General features: G+C 41.0%; 1 protein-coding gene across 3 annotated transcripts in view; it reads left to right on the top strand.

Annotated features, from left to right (window-relative positions):
- The first annotated feature begins 3,251 nt into the window (after positions 1 to 3,251).
- Positions 3,252 to 12,275, top strand: part of prkcbb (protein kinase C, beta b) — a 93,239-nt gene continuing 84,215 nt past the window's right edge. For 2 of the 3 annotated variants that reach the window (XM_008415737.3, XM_008415735.3), the window contains exons 1-2: positions 3,259 to 3,747; positions 5,620 to 5,651. In XM_008415737.3, the coding sequence (XP_008413959.1) occupies positions 3,569 to 3,747; positions 5,620 to 5,651 (211 nt within the window). In that variant the 5' untranslated portion in view covers positions 3,259 to 3,568. Of the gene's footprint in view, positions 3,748 to 5,619; positions 5,652 to 12,275 lie in introns of all 3 variants that reach the window. The other variant, XM_017306275.2, reaches the window with a different exon arrangement.

Genomic DNA, 12,275 nt, shown 5'->3' with positions numbered 1-12,275 from the left:
AAACATCTTACACATTCTTATGACATTTGGCGAATAAAAATGACTTTGAATATTGTGACTAAGCTAAAATAGCGAGTAATAGAAGTTACAGTGTGTTCATTTTCATAGTGTTGAGTAAGTTCTGGTTTGAACTGCCTTTCATTGAAAAATCCTCAGGTAGTAAAATTAGCCATGACATTGCATTATCCTGAAGTTGTGCTGTTGAAATACACAAAAAAATCGTTCTTTCCCTTTACGGCTTCATATCCCGAAAACAGAATGGCAGCAAATAATTAAAACTTTTCAGGTTGAAAAAAGTGGAGACATCAACAATTGATTTTTCAACAAGAAAACACAAATTTGCCATAGTTTTGGTTGCTTACAACACTGGTCACTCACAACCTTTATAGATATTTACTCCTCATCTCCACAGGAAAGCTGTCAGTGGGCCAAGATAATAGTAAATACAAGATATTAGACAATGCTTTCTTTCAGCTTGAAGAAAGCCCAACATGGTCCACAGAAATACTGCGATGTGACTGTGATGTTAAGTAGCCATGTGTTTTTTGTTTTTTTAAACTTGAATCTTATTGGCCCAAACCAAAAACATAAGCGTGTGACTAACCAAACAGAGCCCGGTAAATCGGCTGTGAGTTTCCCTCACACACACTGCAAAGGCTCACATGTAAACAACCAGAATTCAAACACAAAGTTTACCATTTGAAAACCTGTCAAACTGCTAATCAACTTGTTTATTTTAAAAAACATAATGATGATAATAATAATAATTTTTCTCAGAAGATCCAAATTTTTTCTGTTTTTGCTCCGGTGACTTTTTCCAGTCACCGGGTGATGTATGTTACTTGGGTCACATATATCACCCAAGTAATTTAAAAAAATATATTTATAAGAGCAAACAAGTCACTGTCCAGCTGTTTCCAGTCCGACATCACCAATGATATTGAACATGGAGGTCGGTTCACTGTTATAGATCTTATAGTTTAACAGCCTCGAGGAAAAGCTACACTGCACCCTGGTTGTTGGACATATAAAAAAAAAGAGATCATTGAGGCTTTATGACAAGTTGCTGCCACAGCCAATACACACACACACATGCTCGCACGCATGCACGCACGCACGCACGCACGCACGCACGCACGCACGCACGCATGCATACGTTTCAGGTACTGAGTCCCTAGATGCCTGTAACAGTTGCAAATTCAGCTGACTTCCTCTTTTAATAGCTGCCTAGACACAGTCATGCAACCATAATGCTAGATGTGCCTCTAATGTAAGAGGTGAGGTGGGTAATGGGGAACCAATATGGTTAAAAACATAGAGCCGTTTGAACCGGTTGCTAAATCTACAGTAAACACTGATTTGATGAGAGCAAGCTGAACCGTGCACGTTGTCATCTGTCCTGCAGCTAAATCAATCTCATCTAGGTCACTCACAACCAGATGACTGCATGTGTGCGTGTGTGTGTGTGTGTGTGTGTGTGCGTGTGCGTGTGCGTGCGTGTGTGTGTGTGGGGGGTGCATGTGTGTATGTATGTGGACGGCACAAACCAGTCAGTTGGGACCTAAAACAATGAGAAACTTACAATTTTCTTGTTGTAAAGCATCTGTTTCAATAGAAAAAAATGTCTGTGAAATTGTTAACGTTTAAAACTTATTTATTTATTTTCACAAATAAAAGTCTTAAAAGTGTGCCATGTTTTAACATCTACTCCTCTTTTCCTTTGAGGTCTTTCGGTGCACGTCTTGGCACAACCATATACAGAAGTTGTTGCCCCTTTTGAGAAAATAGCCTCAGCTCGTTCAGATTAGACATAGTGTCTATGGACATTAACTTAACATTTTGTTAACATCTTGCTACAAATTCTCAACTAGATTCATGGTTTGAACTTAGACTAAGCCACAAATATGATGCGACTAAAACATTCAGTTGTTCTCTGGCTATTTGGAGTCAGTATCAAGGTGACTCTTTGCCTCAGTGTGTCTCTTTCTTCTTGGGACTTTTCCAGGAATTCTTCCAGCAGTGCACCTCTGGCACTCCTCCAGAGTAACCTTTAGTTTCCTGGTGACTTCTCTGATTAATGATTCCTTTACCCAGCTTCCTAGGTTAGGTGGGCAGCCACATCTCTGCACGTTTTCATTTGCGCCATGCTCTTTCCATTGCAAAGGTGGTGTGGATATACGTTTGTTCTTGTCAGGATGTTTTATTTGAACACATCATGTTTATCCATGTCACAGTTTGGTGAAAGTAAAAGTAGAAAACATAGCATAAAGCAAGGCAAACAGCCATAATTTTGAAGAGAAATTTCATACTTTCATCATTGCCTGAATCACAAAAAAGATGGACACCTGCACTGCTTGCAAGGTGCACTTTGATTGTAATATTGGAGATAAACTCTTCAGATGAAGTCAAATGTAGGCAATCTTGACCGTATTTGCCACATCTCTATTGTCTAGCAGGTTGCACATCAATCTTAAACTTTGTCTGATGTTGAAGTCTGGATCTGTCACATTCCTGCACATCAGTAGCAACCAACACAGCAGCCAACAAACGAATGTGTAATGATGTGGTTTCATAAGATCATTTCTCCATTACGGACAAATGGTTTGATTTGTAGGTTTGAAAATATTTTTGGCACATTTGGAAACCAATAAACTAATGACTGAATGCAAGTGAGTGAGACCATTTTCCTTCCTATTTATGCAGAAATTTTATGTTGGTCAATAACATGAAAACCCAATAAACATATTGAAGTTTGTGGGTGTACTGTGACAAAATATGAAAATACTGCGAATACTTCTGCAAAGCGCTGTTTCATAGGTAACTTTGTAAAATTAAAATATAATACTCAGAATCTTAACAATAAACCTTTTGAAAGCACATCTACAGCTGTGCTCACTCCTGAATTCAGCACCCAGTCTCTTTAAAATGTTTTGTAAACCTCACATTTAATTAGATAATTTAAGACACAAACACCTGCATTTCAAATTCTGACATTAGTTGCTTAACTGGGTTGTTTACATGTGAACGAATCTACCGCTGCTTTCTTTTTCAGAAAAGCTGAGAAACAGCCAGACTTATTTCTAAGCTAGTGTTGGCTAATAAAATAACACGCATAAAGGTTGTGGAGAATCTCTCTCTCTCTCTCTCTCTCTCTCTCTCTGTCTCACACACTCACTCTTTCTCGCTCGCTCGCTCTTGCCCCCTCTTTCTTCCTCTCTCTCTCTTTCGCTCTATCTCTCTCTTTCACTCGCTCTCTCTCTTTCGCTCTCTCCTTTCTGTCAGCGGCTGTCAGAAGAAAAGGAGGAAGAGGAGGAAGGGAAGCCAGTGCGGCGACAGCAGCTCACTCCGCTGACGGACAAGACAGCAACAACCTCAACAAACAAGCAGCCACTTCTCACAACTCCAACCAACACCAACAACTATTTTTTGTTGTTGTTATGCTTCAATAAGCGCTCTTTTTTCTTTATTTTGTCCACTCCCTTTCTCTCTTTTCCGCGCACCAACAACTTCGACGTGCCGAGCGGTTTAAATTGAGCAGCGCGGAGCAGGAGCCCCTGAACTCGGGAGAATGGCAGACTCGGCGGCCACCAACAGCGACGGGGAGGACGGACCCAAGCAGCCCATGAGGGGCTTCGCGCGCCAGGGTGCGCTCCGGCAGAAGAACGTGCACGAGGTGAAGGACCACAAATTCATCGCGCGCTTCTTCAAGCAGCCCACCTTCTGCAGCCACTGCACCGACTTCATCTGGTGAGGAGCGGGCGGGTGGTCGTTCGTGGTCTGTTTCTGTGGGGCTTTTTGAACACTTGTTGCTCCACATCATGATGCTGCCGCCATCCTCTTCTTTTTATTTTATTTTATTTTATTTTATTTTTATTTGGGTTACCTTTGACAGATATAGAAACATTTTCAGTTCATGGAGAAGTGAAACAGATTCTAATACGGCCATGTTAACTTGCCCTTAAGAAATACAGAAAGTAGGTGGCTGCCGTCTTCTTAAAATAACCGACTACTTCAGCTTTCATCACACTTGTTGATGCTGTAACTGTACAACCAAAGGCAAAAAGGGAAGACCAAGAAATATGTGGGCTGTAGTGTTAAAAAAGAGAGTAGCTGCAGACCAACATTTGATGGAATGAAGTAGGCTGAAGAAGTGAGAGTGGATGAAAAGGTGGGGTTTTTTTTTAGAACAAGCCTGACAGGTTTAATAACCTGAGAGAAAATAATTAATAAGGGTCCTTTAGCAAATGCATGTTTAATTGTTTTCCCTCTTATTCCTCAGTGATAAATGTTTAACATTCTGCTATGGGTCATACGGCTCACCACCAAGGGAGACACAGTCAAGGGGGGGCAACAGAAATGGTTGAAGCAATTGTCAACCTTTATTTACACCCCATCTTTCTGTCGCTTTTTTTTTCTTTTTCTTTTTTTGCATCTCCAGGAAGCCCCCCCCCCCCCCCCCCCCTCCACCTTGTGTTTGGCACCCCTTTCAATTTACTGTATACTACAGGTGGCTGTCAATGCTGACGTTGGCATCTGATTCCTAGCTTTTATCCTAATGTCAAACAGATGAAAACATGCAAGTCCTTAAACTGAATGATAAAGACGGACCATTTATAAGCAGGTTGGGCTTCAACAGGGCAGCCTTTCTTTTTCTGGGTTGTGTGTGTGGGGTTCGGGGTGGGGGCCTAAAGAAGGGGCTTTCCTGGGGGAGCTATTCATACAAAAACTCCCACTGCTTGTCAGTAACCTGTGCAAGCATGTCACCATCAACGCTGGCCACCTGGGTTTACTAGACAGCTGCACAGATCTGCACTCAGGTCGTTAAATTAATTTAGTGCTGGAGTTTGGCCTAATTTGTCCCGTTTATTATTATCTCTGCACCAGTCCCAGAATGGCTGTTAGTTCAGACCTGTGACAAGCTTTTTAATTTGTGAATGACTAAGTGATCTGACCTAGAAGATTATGTTTGGGACTTTAGATCCCACTGGCTGAAAAACGAGAGATCTATCTATCTATCTATCTATCTATCTATCTATCTATCTATCTATCTATCTATCTATCTATCTATCTATCTATCTATCTATCTATCTATCTATCTATCTATCTATCTATCTATCTATCTATCTATCTATCTATCTATCTAGGTCAAAAAGCAGTATGAAAAAGAACAATGTGCGCACTGAAAGATGTCACACCTGTGGAGATTATCTATTTGTAGCTACACTATGAAAATGAGCTGGGCAGAGTGTGTGTGTGTGTCACTGTGTGTAGATGTCTGTGTGTGTGTTTTCATGCATGCACCTGCAGCCATCCCAACATTGCCCATATACCTTTGGAGGAGGTGTGTCAGATAATTTTGCCTCGGTGCAGCTGCCGTTCTTCCCAGCTGAGTTGCAAAGTTTTGAGTTTGTCCACGCCACACACAGAACGGGTCATGCCCCAAAAAAAAAATTTTTTTAAATCAGTATCTCTGACACACCTCTGCCGGTGTGTTTAAAATTTTTAATGGTTAACATTTTTCTCTATGCAAATATTGTACGTTATTGATCAATATATGTGTTTGCTCAGTCAGATTTTGCATTTGTGTAACTTTTTCCCTCTGTTGTTTTCGCTCCACAGGGGATTTGGGAAGCAGGGATTCCAGTGTCAAGGTAGGTTAATTGAAAGTGCACACACATACACACACTCCTCTCATGTTTGCCAAGCTCTCTTGATTTGAAAAAGTCACACATTCACTCAAAAGACGAAAATGCGACATGTCAAACATTGTTCTTTAAGTGCACTTGCAATTGGTTTGAAGAAACCGTTTCCTACGCTCAGTTCTAAACTTAAAACAGGCCATCCAACATCCCTGGTGTGCAATTAATTTTGACTGGCACAGAGAACAGCATCGCAAAGCTCTGGGAATAGAATAAATGCAAAGAAGGAACTGACAATAACAATGATTATTAATTAATGCTTATGAATGTTTTGTTTGTCAAAACTAATGGGGGGGTGGAACAGCGGAGCGTGCTTGAAGCTTGAAACCTTCAAGTCGAAGGAAATATTTCCAGTTATTAACGATGACATAATCAGAGTGTCTGGACCCCTTGTTTCATAAAGTTGTGCATGTAAAAAAAACAGCAAACATTTAGATTTAGACGACACAAAACAAAAGCTGAAGAAAATGTCGTTGGAAGCCCAAACAAATTTCCTGTCATCGGTTCATGCATGGTTCAGTGATGAGTGTCTGAGAAATTATGTAACATGAAGGTGAAACTACACTTGATGAATAGAGATAAAGGTCAAAAGTTTGGAATTTTGCAAGTGTTTTACATACAGCATGCAAACATACCACCACAGCATTTCACTTGGATTTTCTGTGACAGACCAACACAAAGTAATGTGATCGAAAAGTGGGGAAGGGAATTATACATATTTCAACATTTCTTACAAATATAAAATCTGGAAAGTGTGGTATAGATCTACCTCTGGCTCTTTTGACACATAATGCTACACATTAGCAGCAGGGATTTGTAAACAGGTGATGGGAAGTGACTGCAAAAGACTCTAGACTGAAGCAGAGGCTTAATTCATCCCAATGAGAATCTGTGTCAGGCTTCGAAACTGATACTAAAAATACTCTCCATCCATTCTGACTGAGTTTGAGGTACTTAAGAGAGTAAAATGGCTACAAAAATGTCCATCTCTAAACGTGCAAAGCTTGCAGTGACATACCTTGAGGAATAGTACCTGTAATTGCAGTATAAGCACTTACTCGAGAGTTTAAATTCAAATGCACATTACAATTTACAGTTGTCATTTGCAAAACTCTCAACAACTATGCTTCATGTTTTTTGTCTTCCAATTCAGCACTATGCACTGATTCATGTCGGCCTATCATATGGAATCACAGGCAGTGATATGATAAAATGTGAAAAGGTTTAAAGGGTATGAATATTTAACCCTGCATCGTTAATAATTTATCCGACCTGGCAAACAACATTTAAAAAAAAATGCGTGGCAAGACCATTTAAAAATTTGCTCGCCGAGCTTCCGAGGACTCAAACCTTTAGAGTCAGATGCATGTCCCTGTTCCCCGGTCTTCCCTCGACAAATGATCTAATCAACCACAGGAACATGGCAAAAAAAAAAATGTGGAGAAGCTTTTGGCGGTTTTATCTTTATTCAGTTATTCAGTTTGCTTGAAGTCTATGTTTTATTTTCTCCCTACTGTCTTTACAGCCAGTTGGATGTTCAAGGATTTTCTCGTTCCTTAGCAACAGCGAAGCATCCAGACACAGCCCTCTATAGGCTCTGGGATGTAGGAGGTGCTTTTCAACACAGCAGTGGGTTAGCTGGTAATTAGCACATGTGTACATACGACATGTATGCTGTCAGTGGTGTGCTTTTAGGGAAGTCTCACTTGTTTGACTGAACTCAAGCTTTTGTCCAGTATGAGGAAAAGTGTGTGTTAGAGTAAAAACTGGGCACCAGCAACAATACAGCCGTCTTGTTTCACGGGAATGTGAGGATGAGTGTGATTTTGACTTGTTTTCTGCCTGGAACAGAGTATCACTTGGGAAATTTCTTCGCAAGGTCAAGCAGATGCACAAGTAGACACAAAAGGAATGAAGCAACACACCAGTGTTTGGGTGTGCTTCACTTCTTCTCAGAGAGCCACACAGATAGTGTGTGTGTGAATGTGGCAAGATCTACCAACTGATATCTCACATATTATGTAGTTTAGTTCTATTTGTAGCCAAACATATATGCACTGGCTTGTTTATTGTCCAGACGGCCCAAATAGTTTGTCCATCTGTTTGAATTTACAGTAGGTTCAGCAAAATGCTAATCAGCTATGTTAACTGCACATGGCGTTGCTATTTTTTGCACAGTCAGAGTGGCAAAAAAAAAAGGAAGTTGGGCTTGCATTTGCTTCGCTAATGTATGTCTACTTTTGCTTGTACTTTAAACAGAACAGGAGTAAAATACATTGCTTCATTCAATTTGGAATGGCTTTTATCCTGAATGAAACGGGCCCCTAGTTCATGGTGTGCCGATGGAGCCTAAACATTGGTTTGTGCCAGCTCTCAGAAAGCAGCAGAGACAACCAGCTGCCACATGTAACGCTGCATATAATTAACAAGGATGTGGCCTGTTGAGTTTCCTTTTCACTGGCCTGATCTGATGTCGTTTCGATCTGTTGAAAGTCTGTGTGGTATGAAATGCTTTCCGTCATCAGACCTTAACTTAAACAAAAAAAAGTGTATATGCTTGAAAAGATACGCATGCAGCTTTTGTGCCTTACTGGACATGATGCGAATTAAAAACCTTGTGTTTTCATTAGAGCAGCATGCATTTGTTGCAATGCACAGAAAAAGTTGCACTGCATATGAAAGTTAAATAATAGTGACCTGTGAGAGAACATGCTCATGTGCAGAGGTCGCATTCTGTTTTTAATCAGTCCTGCAGCATCGAGCATCACTTTGTTCCCTCTTATTGTGCATTAGGGGCTTTGACTGGTGCCAATTTTAATACGCCCTGGAAGCATCTATTATCAAATCCAGTCGGATCAATTCATTGTCATTTTGGGATTTCTCTGGGACCAATGACATATTGGTGCAAAAACCATGCAAAAATGATATATGTAAATATGCATAATCTTAACAGCAGTTTGGTATTTTAACAGCTCAAGGCAAAAAGCAGTGTAGCTGTCTGGTGGTTCTGCTTTTGATGGCAGCAGTTTAAAAAGTTCATGGAGACGATGGGAAGAGCTTCTGTCTTCAGCAGCAGCGCTGAAAAAGACTGTGAACAGATTGTAGAGGCTCTCCAATGAGCCTTCCAGCTCCCGTCACTAACCTCTGCAGGGCCCTGTTGTCCAACAAACTGCAACATGTGGAGGTGCAAGATGTCAGTTCGATTTTTCTTCCAATCCCTGTGCAGTGTTGCTAGGGTGCAGGTGTGTAGTTATGCTGTTTTCAGATTATTTAGAAAGTGCACAATTCTCGTGTTCGTCGATCACCAACGGGAAAACGACTTTGTGCATTATTGCCATCTTGTGGTAAAGTTCATAACAGCTGGCTCAAAATCTACAACCACAACTACAAGTTTTCAATAGGAAGTGTGAAAGTCTGTTAAATAAGTGGAGGATGCATGTGAAAGTCTTGCAATGTGCAATTAAAATGACTTACAAAGCAAACGCTGGCGGCGTGCCAGTGGATTAACGAGGTCCTCAGGCTTCCCATATTAATAATCAGTGTTGCGTAAAGTAAATGTCCAAGTTAATCACAAGGGTCCTGCAGGGGGCGTAACAACCTCCCTCCTTAAGATGGCGTCCCAAAGGAATCACCAAAATGAAGTCCTTTTACTGCTATATTCAATATATATGCAGTCAAATGACTTTTGCAGGAAGAGGGCGAACCATTTTAACAACAAAACTGCATATATATAAGTTGTTAAAATTTGATTGACCAAATGGATATAAGGATACCTCTTATGGAGACTGACAAAAATTAAACAAACATGCCTGACTTAAATGATGGCAACAAATGTAGTAGTAGCCAAAACAAAAAAAAAGAAAGAAATCACACCCAATTGAATATTTGCACAAGCTACCACACACGCCAATAGTAGCAACAAGTTATCTGAGCCAAATATGAACTGTTGTCACTGCAGCACAAATGGCCACACACAAAATTGTCCATTACCACACCACATTACGACATCAACAAGTTGGCCAAACCACAAGTGACCAACCGAATATGGAGATCCAACAAATGGATGGACACAACAAATGGAAACGCATGCAAACACATTTTGCTAATACGAACTAGGGTACAAAGTTGTACTATTTCAGAGTGTTTAGCCGGAGTTCATCAGCTAATCAGCACGCACAAAAAACATTTTCCCACTGGCAACCAAAAGACTCTGGATTAAACAACAAGCCTCCAGCTGTTATGGCCTGGCTCACAGACCACAACCAAAAGGGAAGAGGTGTGAAATATTAATCTATTCTGCACAAACTGAGGTTAAAATCAAAGTTTTCAATATGAAGTGTAAACATTAGTAAATCAGCGGCGTATGGTGGTGTGCACGAGTGGAAAGTATTGTGATTTGCAATCCAAAATAAACTGCAGAGCTGAAGCAGCTTTTAGCTCTCCGCTCTCATGAAACAGAAATGCTGCCATGTTATTTCTACCTGCTAGTTTTTCTTCCACTTTGCAAGTAATGTTAAAGGCATTATGCTTGGCTTGGACCTGACTTCATAAAGCAAAGATGTTGTGGCCTTTTAATAAATGTATTGTTTTATTATTTAGTATAACATTTGAACTCTACAGCATTGGGGATACTCTGCAAAGTGACTGGTGAATACTGCTATGACTTTTTTGCCGTCATCGTATTGTCTTCACCATTCTGCCTGTGTTTTCTCAGGCAGAATAATCAAAGTTCATCCAAGAAGGCATAATGCGTTACTGTCATCCAGAGCTTCACTGCATGACACCTGTAGTCTAATAACCTACTAAAAACATGATATACACACCAAAAACCAACATAAGACCTAATAAATTAGGACCCCTCCAAGTTGATTCCCAATTTCAACACCAAGGATAATCAGGTGTTGAAGTTGGTTGGACAGATTAGAACAGTGGTCCCCAACCCCCGGTCCGCGGACCGGTACCGGTCCGTGGACCAATTGGTACCGGGCCGCGCAACAAATAATGAAATATTTCCGTTTTATGTATTATTTGAGTCTGGAGGTTCTTTTATTTTGAAAATCCTTTAACCGGATTATCTCGGTTACTTGCGCGCCAACATTGAGCCCACAAGCAGCAAAATGAGTAAGAAACAGATCAGATGTCTTTGGAAAGTTTCTTTGCAAAGGAAAAAAGGCCCAGAGAAGAGACAGGAGAATGGATTTATCCTGGACTGGTAGGTGAGTCCCACATTACAACCCCGCTCTGCGTAATATGTGGCGACTGGCTGCTAATGAGGCAATGAAGCTTCAAACTGCTTCACCAAGTAGAGACCAACGCTGTGCTCAAGCAACACACCTCGGGTGTCATTGTCTCTCGTCACTCCCAGATGGGACCGTCTCGTTGCAGAGAAACAAGCTCAGGGCTCCCGTTAGTCATTATCGTGAGTTAAAAGTTTCACGAAAGTAAAATGTTGTATCTTATTTTGAAGGGATATGTAAGCGTTACCATAGCGACCAGAGTCAGAGCGTTTGGGCAGTGGTTGAGAGGAGATGAGTAGAGCTTGTTAGTCTTAAGTCTGGTTTAGACTGCAAGATTTAAGAATTGTCGGCCGATTCTCCAAACCTCTGTGACCACAGAGCTGATAAAAGTCCAACAGTCCGAACTGTCCAACTGCCTTGGACAGTTCGTGTGTCCAAGGCAGGACCAACACGCCACACACGAACATCCCGATTCCAGAGGATAATCCAGTAAAACCCCCAACATAGCGGAAATTTAGAATAACCAAACACGGATGACGATGTAGAAGCAATAGTGATAGTTTGTGGAATCATTTTAAGACATAAAAGACGTAAAAAAAAAAAAAGAAAAGGCGGTGGATGAAAGATGACGGGAGCAGCCGTTCTATTTGCTGCACTATATGATTTGGAGGTGACTATTTTTTCATGGTTAACATTTTTAACTGAATAAACATATATAATAATGACCTTTACATATAATAATAAACATTTCCACTCCACATATCTCCAATATCCACCGGACTCACAGTTGCGCAATATATCAGCTGTTTAGGATTCCCCTGTTCTTACGTCACCACGCTTTTTGATTGGCTACCAGTCACATTCAACAGGTTGTATTCTCGTTCCCAGTCAGGGAAAAACACCACAGGCTGCGAGAAAAGGGCCAAGACAACCCAAATTGGGTATATTCAGGCTTTTGCGGGAACACCAACATGCAGAAGTCTTCTGTGAAAGTTAAAACATCTCCCTTCATTCCAACCCTTTCCCCCCGCCCACCCGGGCCACAGCAAAATTTCTAAGTCTTGACCGGTCCGCGGTAATAAAAAGGTTGGGGACCACTGGATTAGAACACTGCTACTCAGCCTATTGAAGAGTTAATGTCTTAGACGTTAAGTTATGCTTATGATGAGATGTGATTCGAGAGGCCAGCTTAGACATTCAAAATAATTGCCAAAATGCCCACATGTGGCCGTCCACACAAGTTCAGTCTAAATGCAGGCTGCAAATAAATCCCACAATGAGTCATGCTGAGTACGAGATGCTGTTTGGGGACAACGCTGGACAACATGTTAAAAAACTG

Source organism: Poecilia reticulata, chromosome 8 (assembly GCF_904066995.2).
Source record: "Poecilia reticulata chromosome 8, P_reticulata-male-v2, whole genome shotgun sequence".
Lineage (NCBI taxonomy): Eukaryota > Metazoa > Chordata > Actinopteri > Cyprinodontiformes > Poeciliidae > Poecilia > Poecilia reticulata.
The sequence above is the reverse complement of the archived record's forward strand: the minus strand, read 5'-3'. Positions and strand labels throughout refer to the sequence as shown.